The sequence below is a fragment of the Ammodytes marinus genome (genome assembly GCF_949987685.1).
Source record: "Ammodytes marinus genome assembly, chromosome: 3".
In the NCBI taxonomy this organism is placed as follows: domain Eukaryota; kingdom Metazoa; phylum Chordata; class Actinopteri; order Uranoscopiformes; family Ammodytidae; genus Ammodytes; species Ammodytes marinus.
In genome coordinates, this window is record NC_137232.1 from 1,957,157 (window position 1) to 1,982,608 (window position 25,452).

Here is a 25,452-nt window from a genome sequence, read left to right on the forward strand (position 1 = left end):
TAACAATAAAGAAAAGAAAGCCCCCAGATCGTTAAGGCCGCCCCTGTGATAATGACAGGACTGGACTCCTACAGTACTAAAGACGACAGGGCAGTCATTTTCAACAATGAACATTGTGTGCACTGCCTCACACACAAACTCTCAGTTCAACCAAGTCCACAAACAAAAATATAACAATTTAAAATAACGTTTTTCTCTTACTATGCATGTTGCTTAGTGGGACTTACTTTTAGCATGGAGAGAGCTGAAGTGGCGCCGAAGATTTGAAGCCTTGAAATGCGCAAATGACACCTGGCATATAAGGCAGAATGGCCTGTCATAACGTTCAACAAAAAATATGAACTCTCCCACTCTGTTTCGGAGCGAACTTGACACAAATAGTTTACTCACGGAAAACCTCCCTCCAAGCTGAGCGGGCAGTTTTATGTTGCGTCCGCACCAAACGTTTGCGAACGTTATGTTGCGTCCTCAATTAAACATTTGCGAACAGGCATACACATAGGGCCTACACATTAATAAAATAAAAAATTAAATAATAGACAACATGTAAAACGAACGTAAGAGCCGCATGAAACGTTTGCGAACATGCACACACATAGGCCCACACAAAAAAAAAGTATAAAAAATAAAAAAATAAAAAAATTATAATCACATAATTTGATATGAACTGAAGAGCCGCACGAAGCTGGGCAAAGAGCCGCATGCGGCTCGCGAGCCGCGGGTTGGCCACCCCTGATCTAGATGGAGTTAGCTGCATTATGATCTTGTCTTTTACAAGGGCCCAGTGTCAAAAATGAAATTGTGCCCTCATTTGCATTCTGTTAGAAACACTCATGTTGCCCAGAGGAGATTAAAGAGCAGGAAATGTTGTGGTCAACAATGATCAGGCTAAAGCATGGGGATGATGGCCAGGACAGGGAAGAAATCAACTATACTGTTATCACTGGGCAGAACAAGCTGTAGTGTGAAGTAACAACACAGCATAAAATGTGTATCTGCTTTTTTTAACATGTTGAGACACAATACTATATCTTCATCTTCATCACACGTTATTAGTTCCCAAGTGTATGTATATATTTATACAGACAACACACATGAATCAACATTTCTATAAATGTGCCAATGTTAGCCAACTGGCCTATTTTGAATAGAAGTCCTTGGGCAAGATGTTATGGAACCAATGTGGTATGTAAAGTAGGGCTGTCAAACGATTACAATTTTTAATCAGATTAATCACAGGATTCTGTGGATTAATCACGATTAATCACGATTAATTTTACCATTCGAAATATGCCCAAACAATTCGAATTTTCTCTGTATATTGTTGTAAAGATAAAGGACAGGAGGTGGATGTACATTTAAAATTTGAATTTGTATTAATTGAAAATCCAAATGATGGTTTTAATACTAAAAATACATTTAAATCAAACTAAAATATATACCTACCACACCATAATTCAATTGGTCTGTCTCTTTACTATGTCTTTGGGCAAATATAGGCTATATAATCGCATTTATTTGGTGAATCTATAGGTTGTGCATTCTTGAATACAACTTGATTACAGTCCGCGGTGTGGGTGTGTGTGTTTGTGTGTACGCGCGAACACGTCCTAGGGGACTGTTCATTTGTGCCAGGAAGCCAACGTTATGTTGATGTCTACTCACACACACCTCTGAAAACTGCAGACGTTTGTGTCTTCGCGGGCTCTGAACAGAGCGGACAATGTTTCTCCTCCTGTTGCTCCCGACATCAACTGTCACCCGCTGCAGTTGATTTTATATAGGCTACTATCTATGCCCCCGACACAGACGTGACCATTAGAAGTTTAAAACACGGCATGGGCTAGCGTGCTTTGATGTTTGGCTGCGCGCAGCTACTGATCCTGGGTCAGCTGCAACGTTTGAGTGGCTCCGCGGCAGTTGATTGCATATAGTAGGCTCGTTCGACCTAACTTTCAGCTCGTCTGGAAAGTAGACGAGAGTAGCCGAGTGCAGTCGGGGGAGTGACGAAAATGCCTGACTGAAGCCGGACAGCTCCGAGTCGGAAGTAGCGTCCTTGTTGCGGATGCAGTTCGTTTTCTAGTTTTATTTTGAAGGCCTATTAGAAACATATTCGCAGGAGAGTCACACATGCTACAACCGATTAGAAGCAGAACACAACACAAAGACGAGTAAACACTTTAAAAGCGAGGGGCATTTTCAAAACAAGAAACGAGATATAATATCCCCATTCCCCACACATCTTTATCTTTCTTGTTACTTTACTAGAACACCTACTTTTAAGTGATAAAGAATAATTTACAAGAATAATTTACAAATCCAAATAAAGGAGGTTTAGTATTAAACCTACATAACGAATATGATCGGCCTAAATAAAGTTAAAGAAGGTCTAAGAAAAGATCCCTTATTATTATTGTAGAGATGGATATGATGAACTGTATTATGATGTGTAACAAACAAACTACTTGTTGTAGTTTTGGTCTGGCTTTGCGACACTACATGTAAAATACAATTCCCAGACCATTTAGATCACTTGAAATAAGCCTATGATTTAATCTTAATGGTATAAAAATCACTTCACCAAGATCTTATGTGACTCAAGTTTGTGTTCACTTTTAAATATATCTATACAGGAGAGTTACACATCCAAATTATTTCTATGTCAAGGGTTCAGAGGTTTAACTCTGATTAAGTACATTTCTGCTTAAATGCATATTGTGGCGGCCTAATGATTAAACATAAATTAAAATCAAAAAGAATGGATCGTAATTTAATTTTGAGCGGTGATGTCAGACTTTTGCCTAACCAATTGGGGAAACGCATCAAAGGCACGAGGTTTAAACTCCCAATTAGCGCTCAGCTCCGCCTGTCAGCAAGACGTTTCCCATCAGACATTTCGCTCCCGCAGCCCGTGGGGAGCAACTGCAGCGACTTGCTCCAGTGTCTGTGTCCGTCTTGATACCGCGGGACTTCAAAGTCTCAAGCAGCCGAGCCGCAGCCAGCCGCGGGTGCAAGTGGGACAAAAAGTCTAACCATAATGCAGTGCGCTCAGCAAGACGAGCGTCATAATTGCGCAGGTCTTAGCAAGACGGCGACAGGTCGAACGAGCCTACTATCTATGCCCCCGACACAGACGTGACCATTAGCAGTTTAAAACACGGCATGGGCTAGCGTGCTGTGATGTTTGGCTGCGCGCAGCTACTGATCCTGGGTCAGCTGCAACGTTTGAGTGGCTGTAGTACAGAGCCGGTGGGATGTACGGGGCGGATCAATCTGCACATGCGTTAATTGCGATAAAAAAAATTAACGCATTAATTCCAGAAATTAATCACCTTGCGTTAACGCGATAATTTTGACAGCCCTAATGTAAAGAAATTAGATCTAGATCAGGACTGATAGTTTAGATGAAAACAAAAGACTATAGGCCCATCTCATAATCCATTCATTGTTAACATTACCATTTGTGTTGCTATAAAGAAACCAGTCGAGGTATAATCATGTCAGATGATGTCCAAATGATAAGAATGACTTGGTGGATCTTGGTAAATAATTGGATATGAAATGATGCAATTCAGAAAAAACACTTCTAATTGATAAGAGATGTCAACTTCTCTTGGCACTTGGGCAGATATCCATACTGATGTGTTTTGTGTCAAATGTATGCTGTTGCATATGGTCAAATGTATGCTGTTGCATATGGTCAAATGTATGCTGTTGCATATGGTCAAATGTATGCTGTTGCATGGGGCCACCTTATAGAAAACAATAGAGTGTGTTTGTGTGGCTCTCCGTCAGGTGTTCTTCAGAGCAGGGACCCTCTCCAGGCTTGAGGAGCAGAGGGACGTTCAGACCAGGAGAAACATCTCCCTGTTCCAGGCTGCCTGTAGGGGATACCTGTCCAGACAAGCCTTCAAGAAGAGGAAGGTAAGACTGCTGCACCTAGTGGCTATAGGAGCACTCCAAGGCACTTTCTGAAGGCTCTGTCATTCTAACATCATTTTGACTGCAGATTAGAAATATTAATTTAGAAATACTTGATAAAACAAAAATAACCTTTTATTTTACTGTATTTATATATTTGTTTTTGAATTGGGACTCTCTAACCACTACACCACCAGAGCCCACACACAAACAACTTTTAAACATGAGGAGCACCTAGTGGGCCTCATTGATCAAACTTTCAAGTGGGATCATCAAACGGTCATACCTCGCCAACCTCAGCGTACACCAGAGATCAGTGTTGATAAATGTGGCGGCTGGAAAGAATCATAATTTGAATATCACGCCACTATATTTTCTGAGTTTAGAGGCCTTGACCAGAAGTTTTATGACAATGTGACTGCAATATGGGAAAGAAGAGGAAACTCTCTGAAGTAGAAATCTCCACCATATCAATGCAAGTGGAAAAAAACACATACGTTTTATTTGGGAGCATTAAAAGTGGCTTCAAAGTATGCAAGAAAGCAACCTTGAACCAAACTGAAGAATAGAACATGTCTGTAATCAAAGACCACCACTCAGGGGGCCTACGAAACCTCTCAGCCCCAGGGCCTAATGGCAGGTTGAGGCGGGCCTGCTTATATTCTGTGTCCAGTAGTAGTAGTCTTGTACAGGTTTCTACCACATCCACACATGTATTTTATTTTTTATTTTTTTCTACCACATGTTTTTTATAGCGATTGTATGTGAAATAAATAAACTATGGGCTCTCTGTAAATGCAGTATGATACTCCTACGCTATGTGGTCTTGTGTTAGTCATCTTCCTCATATTGTTGTGTGTGTGTTTGACAGATCCAGGATCTGGCTATCCGCTGCATCCAAAAAAATATAAAGAAGAATCGTGGTGTGAAAGGCTGGCCATGGTGGAAGGTCTTCACCACCGTCAGACCGCTGATAGAGGTGCAGCTCACTGAGGAACAGATCCGCGGCAAGGATGTGAGTACACACAATGGCACACACACACACACACACACACACACACACACACACACACACACACACACACACACACTATAGAGGTGCAAAGTTCTAGGAATGGTGAAAATCATGTGGCCATTTGAATTATTGCTAGTCACAGCCACTGAACCATAGCAGTGTGAGATCGTGTTCACACCTAATAGTCCACTTCCTTGGTGCACACTAGATGTTGGATCCATTGTTTGGTTTGTCAGATGATTCGGTTTGATACTAATATTTAATCAACCAAACTGCATAATATCTATCAGATAAATATCAGAGAGAGTGCACAAGGAAAATAGCCATAAGTACACCCTGCAATTTCGCACAGATTAGAACCCAGTAATAATTATATGATGAATAATGCACTGCACCTGCTGTATCCTAACGCGTCTGTCTGTCTGTCTGTCTGTCTGTCTCAGGAGGAGATCCAGCAGCTGAAGCAGAAGCTAGAGAAGGTGGAGAAGGAGAGGAATGAACTGAGACTGAGCAGTGACCGCCTGGAGAGCAGGGTAAACACACACATATACAGATACAGGAGTCAGTTTGGGTCCTGTCTTGTAAAACACACAAGTCAAATTTGTATGAAAACTTGAAATAATTCTTAGATTTAAAATTATTTAAAGATCTCCTATTGTACTACTTTTCTGGTTTTAATTTCTTGTAAAAAAAACTGCTATAGAGCAACCTGACACGAATCACATCACAAAAAACCATGTAGATTTTCGGGAAACTCTTCCTCTCATCTGAGCGAGCACAGCAGTCTGCTCCACACTCGGCTTTGTGCTTCTCCGCCCCCCCTCCTGCAAACCCCACTCCGTTGTGATTGGTTACCTTCCTTCCGGAACACTTTCAGCAGCGCGCGGGGAGATTTGAGAGCAGGAAGGTGGGGGCATAGCCGGAGCTTGCCTGAGCAGCATTACCATACATGGAAACATCCGCTTTCGTGACGACAAGAATATCCGGAAATTATGAACCGATTTGAACACGTGATTTCTCGACCGGCTGCCCTAGTGTTTAGTGCTCTGCACAGCCACCCTAGACGGTCAGCAGGGAATACGTCTAAATGCATGGACGTCATTATTTGATAAGCTAGTATGGTTAAACATGACTATAAATCATTATTAAATTATAACAACGTTTATAGGTCATAAAAGTCAAAAAGTATCATAGGTCCTCTTTAAATAATTCTTAATTCTTCTTCTTGTCCCTCAGACATGTATCCATACATATGAAGGAATTCAACTGTTCCTAATTGGCTTGAATACATTATTAAATGTAAATGTACTTTATTTATACAGCCCTTTACAACAGTCCTTTCGGTGTACCAAAGTGCTTTACAGGACTGAGCAAGATAAAACACGATAAGATAAAATCAAACAAGACAAAATCAAACAAGATCAAGATACGATCAAGAACAAAGTGTCATCACGCTACTGTGTATTAAAAGCCATCCTGAATAAATAGGTTTTTAGCCTGGATTTAAAGAGGCCCAGGTCAGAAATGAGACGCATGTCAGTGGGGAGCTTATTCCAGAGCCTGGGGGCAGCAACAGAGAAGGCTCGGTCACCCCAGTGCTTGTATCTTGACCTGGGCACTTCCAGCAACAGTTGATCGGTGGACTTCAGGACTCGACCAGGATTTCGGATGGTTAAAAGCTCAAATAAATATGGTGGGGCAAGGCCGTTAAGAGCTTTAAAAAATAAAAATAAAAGTTTAAAATCAATTCTAAAAAGGACAGGAAGCCAATGAAGGGAGTTAAGAACTGGTGTGATGTGCTGCCGTCTGTTGGTGTTGGTTAAAAGACGGGCAGCAGCTGTAAGTTTTGACATAAAACTTACATCAAGGTTTCTAATATAAAGATAATGTAATGACTTGTCTGTCACGTCTCTTAGAAGTGCATCTGTAACTCCTAGAATTGGTGTATGACTTGTAACTATAAATAATAAATCCAAAAACAGAAACACAATTTCTGACAGTCAATCGTACATTCTATGAATGAATAGTGTAAAGGTGTTTGACGTGTGTGTGTGTTGTGTGTGTGTGTGTGTGTGTGTGTGTGTGTGTGTGTGTGTGTGTGTGTGTGTGTGTGTCAGATGACTGAGCTGTCTTCAGAGCTGTCTGATGAGAGGAACACTGGGGAGTCTGCCTCCCAACTGCTGGAGACGGAAACCTCCGAGAGACTGCGCCTGGAGAAGGACATGAAGGACCTGCAGGTATATACAAACAGAAACACACACGCGCGCACAAACACACATGCACAAACACATACATGCACAGACACACACACACACACACACACACACACGCACACACACACGCACACACACACACGCACATGCATAAACACATAAATGCACAGACACATACACACACATGCATACACATGCACATACATAACCGATAACAGGAGAACTGTTGTAAAGCAGCACATTCAGATGTGTAGAAAAAAGGAACTATGTTGTGTACTCATGCTGTAAGTTAGTGCGGCAAACCAGAGGGGAGAACTGCCTCACTGTGGCTATTAAAGCACTGATCCAGTCCTTCCTTTGATGCCTGTTGTCTTAGCATTCTATTAGGCCAAATGATTATTGTGATGGCAAATGGAGATGATAACAGTTTAAAACCCAATTATCCCTTCAGCGGTGAGGTTCTAATGTTTTCTACAACACAACCACATTCCCTGACTTAACAATATAGTTTGATGTTAAGGAGTTTGGTTAAATCTAGTTTAATGTCTGGTCATTTTTATATACAATCATATGAAAAAGTTTGGGAACCCCTCTCAGCCGGCATTATAATTGACTCTGCTTTCACAAAAAAAATGTAAAAGTGGTATGTCTTTAATTTACCAGGAACAGCTAAGTACTGGGATGTTTTCCAAACAAAGATTTTTTGAAAAGCAGTATTTGGTTGTATGAAATTAAATAAAATGTGAAAAACTGGCTGTGCAAAAATATGGGTACCCTTGTGGTTTTGTTGATTTTAATGCCTGTAACAGCATGTAAAACTGATGAATTTAAACACAAAGTTGGTTGGATTATGTTGTTAAGCCTTGAACCTCATAGAAATGTCTGTTTAATCATGAGAACATGTATTTTAGGTGCCTAAATGCAAGTTGCACTTCTCTTTGACTCTCTGCTGAAGTGAGACAGAATGGGATCATCAAAACTGCTCCCAAAAGATCTGAAAAACAAAGATTATTCATTATCATGGTTTAGGGGAAGGCTACAAGAAGCTTTCCCAAAGGTTTCAATTGTCAATTTCTACTGTAAGGAACGTTGTCAGGGAATGGAAGGACACAGGCACAGTTGCAGTTAAACCCAGGTCTAGCAGACCAAGAAAAGTACAAGAGCGGCATATGCGGCGGATTGTGAGAATGGTTGCACACAACCCAAAGATCACCTCCAAAGACCTGCAAGAACATCTGGCTGCAGATTGTGAATCTGTACATGGTTCAACAAATCAGTGCAATTTGCACCAAAACATCTGTATGGCCAGGTGATGAGAAGGAAGCCCTTTCTGCGCCCACGCCACAGATACAGTTGCATGGAGTATGCAAAAGCTCATTTAGACAAGCCAGATTCATTTTGGAAGAAAATGCTTTGGACTGATGAGACAAAAATTAAGTTATTTGGTCTTTATAAAAAGCAGATGTTTTGGTGCAAATTGCGCTGAATTGTTGAACGATGTACAGATACACAATCTGCAGCCAGATGTTCTTGCAGGTCTTTGGAGGTGATCTGTGGGTTGTGTGCAACCATTCTCACAATCCTCCACCTATGCCGCTCCTGTTTTTTTCTTGGTCTGCCATGCCTGGGTTTAACTGCCACTGTGCCTGTGTCCTTCCATTTCCTGACAACGTTCCCTACAGTCGAAATTGACAATTGAAACCTTTGGGAAAGCTTCTTGTAGCCTTCCCCTAAACCATGACAATGAACAATCTTTGTTTTTCAGATCTTTTGGGAGCTGTTTTGATGATCCCATTCTGTCTCACTTCAGCAGAGAGTCAAAGAGAAGTGCAACTTGCATTTAGGCACCTAAAATACATTTTCTCATGATTAAACAGACATTTCTATGAGGTTCAAGGCTTAACAACATAATCCAACCAACTTTGTGTTTAAATTCATCAGTTTTACATGCTGTTACAGGCATTAAAATCAACAAAACCACAAGGGTACCCATATTTTTGCACAGCCAGTTTTTCACATTTTATTTTATTTCATACAACCAAATACTGCTTTTCAAAAAATCTTTGTTTGGAAAACATCCCAGTACTTAGCTGTTCCTGGTAAATTAAAGACATACCACTTTTATTTTTTTTTTGTGAAAGCAGAGTCAATTATAATGCCGGCTGAGAGGGGTTCCCAAACTTTTTCATATGACTGTAACTTGAACATCATCATAGAGCAGAATTGTTAACCAGCCCTGCTTTCGCTCCTGTGGGATTGTATAGTCTATTGCAGGGGTGTCCAAACTACGGCCCGCGGGCCAACCGCGGCCCGCTTTTTATTGGCCCGCGGCCGATTTTAAAAATATAATGTAATATGGCCCTTTGAAAAAACTATTTTTTTTTTTATTTTTTTGCATTTCTTAGTTAACCCACTAGTGCAGGGGTGTCAAACACTGATTGATTGGCCCGTGGCACATTTTAAAAATATAATGTAATATGGCGCTTTTAATTTTTAAATAATTTAAATGCACTCATTATATTACAGAGAAATATGTCCCATAAAAGAAAAACAGCAACAAGCCCATCCCAGAGGACCCTGCATAATATTTTATTTAAAATTAATATTATTATGGAAAATCTGTGTCCTTCTCCAATAGCTTCTAATTCATCTGACACAGTGTCTCCATTTTTTTTTCATACAAAATTCTTCAGATTTAGCCCCTTAATTTCCCTCTCAAAGTGCACCAGATTCATGCATTTCACTTTAAAAACTTTAACAAATCTCCCGTGGGGGCATACCCCCGGACCCCCCTAGGAGGGTCGGGACCTCGACTGGATACTATTTTCACCCTGCTGGACATTGGAAGCAAAAGCAGAAAACACTGGGTGTATCATTGGCATATAAACAAGAGGGGGGATGTGTCTGTTTAATGTGCAAGGAAAGTGTTGCCGTGAAGAAGGATTACAATTTACGAAGACACTATGAAGCTAAACATCAGAGCAGCTACATGTCCTGATAAATGTGTTATTTTTGCAAAGTGGCCCGACCCTTCGTAGATTTTTCTGTGTGTGGCCCTCAGTGAAAAAACACCCCTGGTCTATTGTAATGCATTTTAAGAACTATGAATGTTGGATAAGTGAAAAAGCTGTTGTATGTACATAAAGATATTCATAATCATTAGTGTTTACACCGTGTTCCAAATTATTATGCAAATTGGATTGAAGTGTCATAAACTTTAATTGTTTTGTTTTTCAATTAAACTCATGGATGATATTGTGTCTCAGGACGCCTTGGATCATTGAAATTAATCTCATACACCTGTGATAATTAGTTTGCCATGTGAGCCCAATCAAAGGAAAAACTACTTAAGAAGGACGTTCCACATTATTAAGAAGGCCACATGTTTCAAGCAATATGGGAAAAAAAAGGATCTCTCTGCTGCCGAAAAGCGTCAAATAGTGCAATACCTTGGATAAGGTATGACAACATTAGATATTTCACGGAAACTTAAGTGTGATCATTGTACTGTGAAGAGATTTGTGGCTGATTCAGAGCACAGACGGGTTGGTGCAGATAAAGGCATAATGAGGAAGGTTTCTGCCAGACAAATTTATCAGATTAGGAGAGCAGCTGCTAAAATGCCGTTACAGAGCAGCAGACAGGTATTTGAAGCCACTGGTGCCTCTGGAGTCCCGCAAACCTCAAGGTGTAGGATCCTCCAGAGGTTTGCAGTTGTGCATAAACCTATTATTCGGCCACCCCTGAACAATGCTCACAAGCAGAAACGGTTGCAGTGGGCTCAGAAATACATGAAGACTAATTTTCGAACAGTCTTGTTTACTGATGAGTGCCGTGCAACCCTGAATGGTCCAGATGGATTGAGTAGTGGATGGTTGGTGAATGGCCACCATGTCCCAACAAGGCTGTAACGTCAGCAAGGAGGTGGCGGAGTCATGTTTTGGGCCGGAATCATGGGGAGAGAGCTGGTAGGCCCCTTTAGGGTCCCTGACGGTGTGAAAATGACCTCGGCAAAGTATGTTTAGTTTCTGACTGACCACTTTCTTCCGTGGTACAAAAAGAAGGACAGTGCCTTCCGTAGTAAAATCATCTTCATGCATGACAATGCACCATCTCATGCTGCAAAGAATACCTCTGTGTCAGTGGCGGCTATGGGCATAAAAAGAGAGAAACTCATGGTGTGGCCCCATCTTCCCCTGACCTCAACCCTATTGAGAACCTTTGGAGCATCCTCAGGCAAAACATATGTATATGTATATGAGGTTTGGAGGCAGTTCGCATCAAAACAGCAGCTATGGGAGGCTATTCTGGCATCCTGCAAAGATATTCAAGCAGAAACTCTCCAAAAACTCACAAGTTCAATGGATGCAAGAATTGTGAAATCAAAGAAGGGGTACTATGTTAACATGTAACTTGGCCTGTTAAGATGTTTTTGATTGAAATAGCTTTTGATTTCACTAAATATGACCTTCACATCCTGCAAATTCAACAAATGACCATTTTTATTACTTTACAACCTATAAAATGTTTTGAAACTCTGTTGTGCATAATAATTTGGAACGGTGCATTTTGAGTTTTTTATTTTTGAAAAAAATACCGTTATCATTTGGAGGTTTGTTCAATAAAATTTGAATCATACTTTAACGGTTGATGACTTGAAAATTATACTGACTGTCATTTGCATCGACTATTTAGGAAAATCGGAGAAAAATATAATTTGCATAATAATTTGGAACGCGCTGTAGTTGAGACATTCAGAAACATACTGGCAATTCAACTACAACAAGGTCTGTGAGACACCGTTTGTTCCGCTCTCATTTATCTCTTGACCCAACAAAGCAAACGATAGTCGCGTATGTAACTACGGTTCTATGAATTCTGGATGATCGCCAGAGGCAGTGCTTAACACTGGATGTTATCCATCGCGCATGCGCAGGTCGAGTATATAATATAAACAAAGGTACGTGTGACCGGGGATGACGTCGGGACACCCGTCTATATAAGTCCACGTCACTTCCCAAAATGTCCCTTCAGAATCTTCTCGCAAGATTCCGAGTGACAGAGAACTCTGGCGGTCATCCAGAATTCATAGAACCGTAGTTACCTACGTAACTATCGTTCTATTTCATTCTTACTGACCGCCAGAGGCAGTGCTTAACACTGGATGACTATTACCAACGTAGTCATGAGGAATCCTGTACCCACCTATTAGGAAGGGCCTGAGGGTTCCTGGAAAACAGCTTCAGCCACTGTGTGGCGAGCAGCTACATTGACCCTGTAAAATCAGGCAAAGGTGCACTTTAAAGCCCAAGAGGCCGCTGCACAAATGTCACTTAGAGGCACTCCTCTTAGTGCTGCCCAGGAAGTGGAGACACTCCTGGTGGAATGGCCTCTGACGTTAAGAGGCAAAGGCAGTCCTCTTGACTTGTATGCCTCCTCAATTACCTCCACCACCCACTTGGAAAGCCTTAGTCTGGACAGTGCTTGCCCCTTTCTCGGGCCGAAAACCAGCAGTTTCCTGTATGTAACATCTCAAGGCTCTCACCGGGCAGAGTAGTTCTGCTGAACTAGCTTCCTCATCCAGTGGATGTGAGGGGCCATAAGCTGCTAGCTCTATGACCTGATTATAGAAGGCCGAAGGCAGCCTCTTTGGGAAGAATGAAGGGTTAGGCCACAGTGCCACCCCTGTGCCATCTGAGTTCCAGCGAATACACTGTTCACTCACTGACAATGCATGAAGCTCACCAACACGCTTGGCTGATGCAATCGCTAGAAGAAAGGCAGCCTTTGCTGACAGCCATTTCAGCGGCGCCTGATCCAGGGGCTCAAATGGGGGGAGACAGAGGGCTCCCAGCACCAGAGGCAGGTCCCATGAGGGAACCTTGACAACCAGTGGGGGGTTCCTCCGCTGGGCTCCTTTAAGAAATCGGGTCACCAAAGAATGGGATCCCACCGGCTGGTTATCAACCTTAATGTGCCTGGATGAAATAGAGGCCACATAGACCCTTAAAGTGGAAGCAGATAGCTTCCTCTCCAGTAAAGACTGCAAAAACCGCAGTATAATTGGCACTGAGGAACTCTCCGGTACCTCTCTCTGAGCCGTACACCACTCCGCAAATATCTTCCACCTGTTAGCATAAAGTGCCCTGGTGGAGGGAGCTCTTGAGTCTATGATGGTCTGAACTACCTCCTGGTCGCATGCCATCAGAAGTGGATCGGTCCCCTCAAGGGCCAAACCCATAGCTGCAGGCATTCTGGTTTGGGGTGCCAGATGTGGCCCCCCAGCTTTGAGAGCAGGTCCTGTGTCTTTGGCAGGCACCATGGATCTCCATCCAGCAGCCTGTACATTACTGGAAACCAGGGTCTCCCTGGCCAGTTTGGTGCAACCAGCAGGAGTTTGTGGTTCCCCTTCTGAACTCTGTGTAGGGTTAACCCTATCAGTGGAAATGGTGGGAAGGCATAAAGGAGCTGACGTGGCCATGGATGTGCCAAGGCATCCTGTCCCATCGGACTCGTCTCTGCCAGAGAGAACCAGAGAGGGCAGTGTTTTGTGGACTCTGAAGCAAACAGGTCCACCTCTGCTGTGCCATATTTGCTCCATATTGCCTCTACTACCTCTGGGTGGAGTCTTCACTCCCCCGACGGAGGTTTCTGGCGTGAAAGAAAGTCTGCCACCATATTCTGTGGCCCTGGAAGGTACATAGCTCTGAGGCTGGAAAAGTAAGGGAGAGCCCATACCAGGAGTTGCTGTGCAACCTGTAACGACTGAGCCGACCTTGTGCCCCCTTGATGGTTCACATTGTAGACAGCTGACTTGTTGTCGCTTCGTACCAAAACATGTCTGCCTCTTAAAAAAGGCAGGAATTTGCGGAGCGCTAAATACATAGCACGGAGCTCAAGCACATTGATGTGCTGTGTCATGTGCTGCGCACTCCAGAGCCCTCTCACCGCCCTGTGCTGCCATACTGCCCCCCAGCCAGAGGGCGAAGCATCGGTCACCACCACCTCGCGGCGTGAGGGGATCGAACCCAGTGTGACACCTTTGGCAAGATATGCCCTGCGTCTCCAGGGTCGTAATGCCAGGAGGCATTGACTGGACACCCTGACCTTCCTGGATCTGTGCACCCTCGGGTCTAAGTGGAGGCCATTGGTCCATACTTGGAACGGCCGCAAGTGGAGGAGGCCTAGTGGTACTATTGCCGTTACTGACGTCAACATCCCCAACAGCCTGAGACAAAGGCTGTACCTTACCCTCCTGTCCTCCCGAAAATGCAGGAGGAGCTGTAGTATTGCTTCTACCCGCCGCGGAGACAGGCAAGCAAGCATCTGGACGGAGTCCAGGGTAATGCCAAGGAACAGTACCTCTTGGCTGGGTATCAGACAGCTTTTGCCATAATTGACTGTAAGACCCAACCTTTCCACATGGCCTAGGAGGGCCGTGGTGTCCTGCTCTGCCCGTTCCCGGGTCAGAGCGCAAATAAGCCAATCGTCCAGATAAGGGAAGATTTGCATTCCGGTGGCCTGCATTGGTGCGAGTGCCGCACGCATGCACCTGGTGAAGATCCTTGGGGCTAGCGATAACCCAAATGGGAGGACCCTGAACTGGTAGGCCCGCCCTTCGAATGCGACGCGCAGATATGGCCTGTGATGTGGTGCAATTGGGATGTGAAAATATATTGACGTGAACCAGCTTTGCCGTGTCACGGCCTGGAGCACTTCTGCTGTCTTTAACATGTGAAAGGGCAATACCTTCAGAAAACTGTTCAGCCCTCGTAAGTCCAGTATAGGGCGAAACCCGCCCTCTTTTTTTGGAATTAAAAAATACACTGAGTAAAACCCACCTTGCTGTGTCCGAGGATCTACGATCTCGATGGCCTTCTTCTCCAGGAGGGTGGATACTTCTTGGCTGAGGGCCTGTCGCTCTGTGGGATTGCTGACTGAAGTCAGTCTGATCCCCCTGAAAACTGGGGGCCGGCGTTGAAATTGGAGATTGTACCCTTGGGTTAGCGTGGCCACCACCCAAGGGTCTGTAGCACAACTTTCCCAGCAGATGAGGTGCTGCTGGGAGAAGCGTCCGACGGCCGGCCCTGAGCCCTCAGGGTCTGCCCCCACGTCCTCTTGGGACCCTGATCCCCGCCCCCTCTGTGCCTGGGGTGCTGGCCGTGTGGGAGCATGGCGGGGTTGATAGGATCGCTCAGGAGCAGGTGAGGTCCTGGGATAACCACTAGGACGCGCTGGCGGCAGAGGACGATTGGTGTCATTACCTTGTGGAGACTGCTGTCTCGGTTGGAGTGTAGGTCCCCGAAGGCTAGCAAACTGCTGCCGTGTCTGGTTAGCCTGAATGCCACGATTCAAGGCCTGTTGTGCTGCCGGGCCAAACGGCTCCCCCGGAACTACGGGGAGAGTGCGGAGGATTCTTCGGCATGGCTCTGATAATGGGGCCTGGGCCAGCCATACCTGGCGGCGAGCCAACGTAAGCGTCGACATCATCCTACCAAGTTCTCTGGTCATGAAGACAAAAGCCTGCAACGACGTATCACTTAGACTCTGCACTGACGCCTCTGCACTGGACGCTTGCAAGGACTGCGACAGGGCCAGTATCAAATGTGAAAAAGAGTTCCCAATGCGGCCCATACGTGCCGCTGTGTCATAGCACTTTGTTAGCAGGTCATCCGTAATGCGACACTGTGGCCTGGGACAGCGAGCATTCGGCCTCAACACCTCCTCCGGTGCTACAATGAGGGAGGCAATGGTCGGCTCTACGGCTGGCATTCGGTCAAGTCCATGCTTGCTGGCATTCTGCATCGAAGCCAAAGCCCTGCTGTCACTGGTGTGATGAGCTAGAGATCTGGGGTCTGGCCAGCATCTGTGTAGCTCCTCAATATATGGCTGGGAGGGAGGCACAGAAAAAGCATCTTGCGGCGGGACCCGCCTAAAGAATGCACTAGCTGGAGCGCTTGCTGCTGGAGCCTCATCCAACCCTAAACGTGCCAGTGCCATTCGGACCACTGGCTTAACCGTGGCCGGGGAAGCTTCTGAGCCTGCCCTAGACCCACTTCCTGTAACTTGGGAGCAGTCTTCCGAAGCCTGGGTAGAAGCCTCTACTTCGTCCTGTCCCGGCCTGTCTTCATAGAACTGGCTACAGGAAGCCCTCGTAGACAGGGCATCTTCGTCCCATTCTGGTGTGGTCAGAGCCTTCGTCTGAGGGATAGACCCCTGGGTTGACGCCAAACTGACTGGCTGAAGGTTAAAGAGCAAACTCTTAATCTCAGCAAACTCTGACACCAGCTTGTCCACTTTGGCAGCATACGGGTCAGTCTTCTTAGCCCTCTTCCTGGGCGGGCCGCCCTGGGTGGGGAGCGTACTCTTACCTCTGGTTCATCTCCAGACGGGGGAAGCTCACCTCCAACCTGAGGACCTTCCACCTCTGACATTCTCGCCACCTTTAGCTTATGTGGCATGAAACTGCAATTCATGCATTGCTTGTCAGACAGCCCCTCCCTCAGGTGGACCACACCGAGGCATGCGGGGCATTCATCATGTCCATCTGTTGCTTGCAGTGGAGCCATGCAAGTGCGGCAACCATGTAAGCCTAACATGGTGGTGGTGGGTTAGAATGCTACCACACCGCTCAAAACCCGTGGATAGGCTGTGTAAAACTGAGGATTAATGCAATTATCCTTACTGCTATTCCCAATTAGTCTCTTTCCAGAGTGAAGTAGTCACTACTGAGCGAAAACACCCATTAGTAATAATGCAACAAAAATAGCAGCAAACTGCTCAATAGTAAGCTAACTGAAACTAAAACACCACAAAGGTAGTTTTTCCTTTTTCTCAAGTTTACTTCAAAATTAAATTGTATTATAACTTATTTAATTTATCTTCTTATGTTTTTTTTGTTTTTTTAAACTTTATTCCTTTATTTTATTTTTATTTTATTTATTTTTACCCAATAGCCATACTGGGGAGCTTCTGCTCTTAATTCCAACCAAGGGAGTACATGTTTTAACGAGCGAACACACCCGTCAGGGAGCCTTTAATTAACTGAAACAAAAGTTGCCACCCAGGCAGCAAACGCCGGTACTGGCAATCTCCGATGCAGCCTTGCAGATCACTGCGAGGGCAAACAAAACAAGACGTAAGCTTAAGCCACCAGCTAATATTGCTCTTATTCAAGCTTATTTCTTACTCTAAACCTGTATTCGCTACAGCGAGAAGGGACATTTTGGGAAGTGACGTGGACTTATATAGACGGGCGTCCCGACGTCATCCCCGGTCACACGTGACTTTGTTTATATTATATACTCGACCTGCGCATGCGCGATGGTCGGATAACATCCAGTGTTAAGCACTGCCTCTGGCGGTCAGTAAGAATGAAATAGAACCTACAGTTATCACCCGTACATCTTACAGTGTTGATGAAAAAAATTAATTCTGCACATATCTAGGTTCAATGTTGTATTTTTGGTGTCTACTAAAAAACTGTTTTCATGGTGTATTGTTAAAAAAACTAAACCTCTTTCTGAAAAACGAGGTAAAAACAGTATTTGAAGCATCAGCTCCTGTAAAACAATACCTTTAGCTCTGTGTGGTTAAAGGTCACACTGTCAACATGCTTTACAATTGGCCAACAGTAGAGTTTGCCTACTTTAACTCTCTTCTCTGAGAGAGTAGTGCACATATTATTTTGCCTCAGCATCAGTATCCAGTGCAACTGTTGATTCAGTTGCCGCTGTTGGATGCTGCAAAATGCCCTCAGTGTGTGTTCAACATGTAGAACTCAAAACAGAGGCTGGCAACACTTAGACAAAGTAATCTTCCTAACTTTGAAAAACTGTAAGATAAAATAATCCTTAAGTGCTTTACACTGCTATTTTTATATAGTTATTATGAATCTCTGGTCCCATTTTTCCCAGGAACTCGGACCAAATGATTTATGGCAGGCAGACTGCGCATCCTGATGTCCAGTACCCATCCCTTCCACTTAATCTAAGTTTACTTTCCTTCACCGTGGTCATATTACCTCATGGCCATGCATCCTGCCGTCTCTTTCACTCACTTCCTAAACAAACGCTGGCACGCGCAAGCAAAGATCTTTAGCACAGTAGGCGCTGGTGTGGTAAAAACACTACTGTTTTGGTCCAAAGGGGTCGCTACAATCAACAACAACTACAAGTTCCCCCTAGCTTCTTTGACATTGTAACTTATGAAGACATTTCCAAAGTATTCACACTCATTCAGTTAGCCAAAGTTTTAAGGAAGTGATCACCCACCAACTCAAAGACTTCTGTTCTCAACAACAGTAAATCAAATGGAAAAGATGTCCGCATGGGCTGATTGGATGAAGTGTAGTCCTGTGTAGAGCTCCTCTTTAGCTACTGCTTTGCACCTAATGTTAGTGACACTAAATATAAAGACAGGACAATGGCTAAATGGCACAAAAGATGGAGAGGAAAGGGGAGAAAAACAAATGATAAACTTGGAGATTGTCACTTACATTTTCTCCATAATCGATTTTTCTTGAAAAAATTATGTTTGAAATTGTGGGGTCTAATGTCTATTTGGGCTCTCCAACTCAGTAAAACCTGTTGAACTCCTGGGTTAATGTATGAAGACAGAGGCCTTCCCATTGAACCAGAACCCCCTTGTCCCCTCTCCTCCACCAGGCCAGGTATGAAGGCATGAGCAAACAGATGGAGTCCATGGAGATGGAGGTGATGGAAGCTAGGCTCATCAGGGCTTCAGAACTCAATGGAGAGATGGATGATGACGACACAGGTCAGACACACTTACACACATACACTCATACACACACACACACATACACTCATACTCAAACAAACACACACACACACACACACACACACACACACACTCACACTCACACTCACACACACACACACACACACACACACACACACACACACACACACACACACACACACACACACACACACACACACACACACACACACACACACACAACAGGAAAAACACTGAGTTTGATATAGGGATCTACCAATATGGGTTCTTCAATGGCCGATACCGATGTTTAGGGAACAGGTTGGCCGATAACCGTTAAATTCTAATTCATTCAAAGAGTATAAATTTCAGAGGATGCTTGGGCTAAGTGTCTTCGCAGCATACACTCTTGCTCGATCAACTCAAGGCACCAATTAATTTATTTTAAGGTTGTACATCGGCTCCACTGTTCGCGTGTGGAATTCCATTCATTCTATCCCTCCTCGTCACCCCTTTGCCTTATGTGCAAACACTCTGATGGAACCCTGGCTCATATGTTTTGGTTCTGTCCTAGACTCCACAATTGACTGAACAACAGAAAATAGAAAGAGATTGACTGAGATGATCATGTAACACTACAGGCAATGTGTGCTTGATCTGGATCCCCCATGCGAGTTATCAAGGCCAGTTGTTAAGAGTGACTTCTTTTGTCTGACCAACAGTCCTAAACTACATGTTTATATTGATTCCTCTGATTGGAGAAGTTGGAATCTGAGAACATAAATGACTTAAACAATAAATTGATTTTTCCAAAATTGTTGCTCATCAATGTTCTGTCAGTCCATCAGAATGTTCAACACTCGACAGAATGGAGCACTGTTGAAACCAAAGCCTCAAAAGCAGCAAAAGAGTAGAATCAATGCCCCTCAACAACATATTCAAAAGACAGAGGGTTTTGTTAGAATACAAACTCCAAACATTGGGAAACTGTGTTGACAGAGAGAATACCTAGTTCCAATTTAGTCATTCAGAAAAATAAGTGAATCAGATGTACACTGGGAATCTTACTAAATATATACATAAGACTTGTTTAGTGGACTCCCAGTATGAACTGTGTCACATACTCCCACAGTTATTCACTGCCCGGCCGTAAGAAAAGCCCTGTGTGAGTTCTTCAATGGATTTGTTGACACTACAGGGGTGGTGTCTGATCGATGCTTTGACAAAAGACAAGATACATCCCATGGAAGAAGTACAGTAGAAATGGATTGGTTAAAAATGAAGAAAGGATTTAGTTTCAGGCGCCCTGCAGGCAGGTAGCCGGCTTTCTTTGTGTGGCATTCAGACTTTGAATGTAAAATAGATTTTCTAAGTGTTTCAGTCAAGTCGCATGGGTTGGAAAAGCTTTAGGTAGCAGAGCTGTGACCAGAATAACACTACAACACAATCATGTAGGGATTTTTCATGTTTGACTTGAAGTCCAAGAAATACATGTTGGTTATGCCACATACAAAAACAGAAAGATAGTGTTGGGCTTACTAACTTTTAACTCACTAATGATAATGATCAGGAAACATTCTCAGGAAAGAGAAGTTACCTTTCTTTCCATTTCATTAAATCTGTTTGAGCAAAAGCAACAATTCGACCTACTGTTCTGGAAAACAAAGATTTAGAGCCCTGCCAATTACAAACAAGATTGGTATAAAATTATCATTAATCCCTCTCATAATTTTAATTAAAAATGTTTTAAGATATTTTTTTGGCATTTTTTATGCTTTATTGATAGTGTAGGGACAGAGTTGAAATGGGGCAAAGAGGGGAGTGACATGCAGAGAACGACCGCGGGCTGGAATCGGGTCCGCTGCTGGCCGAGGCCCATGGGGGGGACACCCTACCAAATGAGCTAAGGGCGCCCCTCATATATTTTTTTTTGACACACACAAAAGTTTGGATGTTATTGTTTATGTACTGAAATCCCGATTCCAAACTTGGGACCGTTTGTGTAAGAGATGATTCCTGATCTATGGGACATAGAAGGTTTATGTGTTTATTCATTTATTTATTTGTTTCAGGACAATGCACATTAATGAACATGTACAGCAGTACACGTAAAAATGCCAGATTGTAGCCCGGGGGCTCATTTCCACCTGTTGTCCATTAGGCAGGTTGATGTTACAATACAAATGACAGATATACAATAGAAACATTTGCTATATACAAATACGGATAAACAGAAATAAATAAAAATAAAACAGGATAATTTATTATTAGGATTAGTAGGTTAAACAAATATACAATTAATACACAACTAATAAGGTAGAGCATGTGTGGAGCAGACAGTGACTGTGACATGCTCTGTGGACAGGAGGAGAGTGGAGGCTGAAGTATGAGAGAGCCATCAGAGAGATAGAGTTCACCAAGAAGAGACTGCAGCAGGAGGCTGATGACAAACTGGAGCTGGAGCAGCAGAACAAGAGGCAGCTGGAGCGCAGGGTGAGCCACTACCATGGAACTAGAAAGCATATCATTCAATCCAAAATGTTATTTGAAGTTAGTTTTCCATACATTATGTAGTACTTTATAAATCCCAAGACATTTGAAATAATTACCTTTTTATGTATGGAATCTGCTTGTTTTATTACAGCATTTCAATTATTTGAAAGAATTTAAGTTTATGGCAAACCAAAAGTCCATATCAATTCCAAAGCCTCTGAACGTGTGTGTGTGTGTGTGTGTGTGTGTGTGTTTATGTGTGTGTGTGTGTTTATGTGTGTGTGTGTGTGCGTGCGTGCGTGCGTGTGTAGATCAGCGACCTGCAGGCGGATAACGAGGAGTCCCAGAGGAGTGTGCAGCAGCTGAAGAAGAAGAGCCAGCGCCTGACCTCTGAGCTCCAGGACACCAAGCTGCACCTGGAGGGCCAGCAGAGCCGCAACCATGACCTGGAGAAGAAACAGAGGAGGTCAGGCCATACTCACACACATTAACAAGCTCAAAGACACAAACACATTAACATACACACAGACACAAAGACATTCAGTGAGTCTTGGCAGCAACCTGTTTTAATGGATAAGCCCACATGATGCTGATGCTGACCACCTGAAGGGTATCCTTTCCAAAAGAATGTGTAGCCAATAGGGCTGCACAATTACTGTGATTTGAATCACGATCACAGCTTCCCACGATTAAATGTACATGATCGTGCGATTTTTATAAACGTGTGCTCCGCTGCCAAGCAAATCAATCGCTCCCCAAAGCACTCGCTGATCATGTGTCTGCATGAAGCAGTCACAGTCTGTCCATGCGGCTACTGTCTCTCGTCTTGACAAAAGTAAATGAAAACTCCAACCTGGCAACCCCAGGCTCCCAGAGAGCTGTCAATCAAAGTCCAGTGGCTCCGCCCCCAACGTGTGAATAACTTTCCGCCTGCGTAGAAAGCACTTCACGAACGAGAGCAGATATCTGCGCATGTGAAATCACATACAGTATCTCACAAAAGTGAGTACACCCCTAACATTTCTTCAAATATTTCATTATATCTTTCCATGCGACAACACTGAATAAATGACACTTTGATACAATGTCAAGTAGTCAGTGTACAGCTTGTATAACAGTGTAAATTTACTGTCCCCTCAAAATAACTCGACACACAGCCATTAATGTCTAAACTGCTGGCAACAAAAGTGAGTACACCCCTAAGAAAAAATTTCCAAATTGGGCCCAAAGTGTCAATATTTTGTTTTGCCATGATTATTTTCTAGCACTGCCTTAACCCTCTTGGGCATGTAGTTCACTAGAGCTTCACAGGTTGCAACTGGAACCCTCTTCTACCCATTCATGACGACATCAAGGAGCTGGTGGATATTAGAGTCCTTACGCTCCTCCATCTCCCGTTTTAGGATGCCCCAAAGATGCTCAATAGGGTTTAAGACTGGAGACATGCTTGGCCAGTCCATAACCTTTACCCTCAGCTTCTTTAGCAAGCCAGTGGTCGTTCGGAGGGGTGTTTGGGGTCGTTATCATGTTGCAGTACTGCCCTGCGGCCCAGTTTATGAAGGGAGGGGATCATGCTCTGCTTCGGTATGTCACAGTACATGTTAGAATTCAATGAACTGTAGATCCCCAGTGCTGGCAGCACTCATGCAGCCCCAGACCATGACACTCCAACCACCATGCTTGACTCTAGGCAAGACACACTTGTCTTTGTACTCCTCACCTGGTTGCCGCTCCACACTCTTAACACCATCTGAACCAAATAAATGTATTTTGGTCTCATCAGACCACAGGACATGGTTGCAGTAATCCATGTCCGTAGTCTGTTTGTCTTCAGCAAACTTTTTGTGGGGTTTCTTGAGCATCATCTTTAGAATAGTCTTCCTTCTGGGATGACAGCCATGCAGACCAGTATGATGCAGAGTGCGGCGTATGGTCTGAGCACTGACAGGTTGACCCCCCACCTCTTCAAGCCCTTCAGCAATGCTGGCAGCACTCATACGTCTATTTTCCAAAGCCAACCTCTGTGTACGACGCTGACCATGTGCACTCAACCTTCGTAAACTGGGCCGCAGGGTGGTATTGCAACATGATAACGACCCCAAACACACCTCCAAGACGACCAGTGGCTTGCTAAAAAATCTGAGGGTAAAGGTTATGGCCTGGCCAAGCATGTCTCCAGACCTAAACCCTATTGAGCATCTTTGGGGCATCCTCAAACGGAAGGTGGAGGAGCGCAAGGTCTTTAATATCCACCAGCTCTGTGATGCTGTCATAAATGGGTGGAAGAGGGTTCCAGTTGCAACCTGTGAAGCTCTAGTGAACTACATGCCCAAGAGGGTTAAGGCAGTGCTAGAAAATAATGATGGCCACACAAAATATTTACACTTTGGGCCCAATTCGTAAAATTTTTCTAAGGGGTGTACTCACTTTTGTTGCCAGCAGTTTAGACATTAATGGCTGTGTGTCGAGTTATTTTGAGGGGACAGTAAATTTACACTGTTATACAAGCTGTACACTGACTACTTTACATTGTATCAAAGTGTCATTTATTCAGTGTTGTCCCATGGAAAGATATAAAGAAAAATGTGAAGAAATGTGAGGGGTGTACTCACTTTTGTGAGATACTGTACATCCCCTCATGAGTCTTTTTTTTTTGTGCGCTAGATTTATAACCCAATACTAGCTCCATACAGTCAGTGCCTCTGTTTCACCTCGTACACATGACCAGAAGCGAAGATGAAACCTCACGTTGAGAGTAAAGGCATGAGGCAGCAAAGTTAACTAACGTGGACTGCTGCTGAGTGTTGCCCGCCACTTCCTGTGTCTGTTCTTTCAAATTAAATTCTCACATGGTAGAGCCATATAGGTTGTGATTTATTTTGACAAGGCGCAGCTCCTAATATAATTTTTGTTATCCATTTTGAGCACAATTTTATTTAGTTCAAAATCAAGTTTTATACACATCCATCATGCAGGTACAATGAATGGAGCAAAATATTTAATATTTTGCTTCTAGGAGATGCAATGAGGTCATGTGACTAAACACCTTATTTGTCTGCAAAGATGTGTTATTTAAAGCGGCAACGAGTAACTTTTAAATATCTTTTAAACAGCCTCATGTTTCCTCTCATAATCATAAATTACCTTTAACAGCAAACGAGACCATCAGTGCAAAGAAAGACGTTTTTATATAGTTTTTATTACTGCATTTGATCTGGTCGTACACCCAGTCCGATTTTCGGTTCACGCGTGCATGCTCTATGGTCACATATCCGTATTGGTCACAGATTTCAGTGTGGCGCAGTTACGCGATTTGAGAAGCCTATCCCTCCAGGTGAGGGAAGGGGAGCGGGAGCCTTGTTTGAGACAGTTGTTTGTCGTCATAATGACTGATAACGGGGCTGAACCATAAAAGAAAAAAAAGAAAATGCAATGAAGAAAAGCGAAAAGGGAGAGTGATAGTCGGGCGGGAGGGCGTTGCCAAGCAACGTATACACAATTTCACACAGCAAACGTAGACTGCAGTGTTTACTCCTAAATGAATGAGCGGTAGCCTACTAAAACAAAGTTTACTTTGCCTCACCAGCATCATCAGATGACCATTATTCATCGGAAATAGTCATTATTTACAACATAAACACATTACCTCATCGTGATCCATTCTAACTAACTGCCATCTCTCGTTCATTCGCTTTGTGTGAGGACACGGGGACTCGTTCAGCTCCGTGAGAGGTGACAATGCATCAACTCATTGCAATCAGGTGTGTTTAGCACTTACTGGCATTAGTTGATGCTGTGTCACCCATAGACTCACGGAGCCGAAAAGAGTCCGGTGCCCTCACACTTTCAACACACGGACACGCACCATATTGCTTCCTGATTATTTGAATCTGAACGCCCTGCACGAGCTAGAAAACAGCTTCACGACAGCTGGCGTCGTAATAATACTACCGCTTTTGTTCAAAGGTGTCGCCAACGTGCCGACTTACTCGTAGTGGCTTTAACAGAAATGTAGCACAAGGAAAAGTTAAAGCAGTGCAGCTCTATTGATTTGATTTTGTGTAAAAT

At 43.7% G+C, this 25,452-nt stretch overlaps 1 protein-coding gene across 1 annotated transcript in view; it reads left to right on the forward strand.

Annotated features, from left to right (window-relative positions):
- The window catches only part of LOC307271431 (unconventional myosin-XVIIIa-like), a gene marked incomplete at its 3' end in the record, with an annotated part of 206,986 nt that overhangs the window by 121,600 nt on the left and 59,934 nt on the right, over positions 1 to 25,452 (forward strand). The window contains exons 21-27 of the mRNA XM_080053890.1: positions 3,796 to 3,924; positions 4,793 to 4,936; positions 5,380 to 5,469; positions 7,054 to 7,173; positions 18,816 to 18,927; positions 21,257 to 21,384; positions 21,696 to 21,850. Coding sequence (XP_079910016.1) covers positions 3,796 to 3,924; positions 4,793 to 4,936; positions 5,380 to 5,469; positions 7,054 to 7,173; positions 18,816 to 18,927; positions 21,257 to 21,384; positions 21,696 to 21,850 — 878 coding nt within the window. The remainder of the gene's footprint in view (positions 1 to 3,795; positions 3,925 to 4,792; positions 4,937 to 5,379; positions 5,470 to 7,053; positions 7,174 to 18,815; positions 18,928 to 21,256; positions 21,385 to 21,695; positions 21,851 to 25,452) is intronic.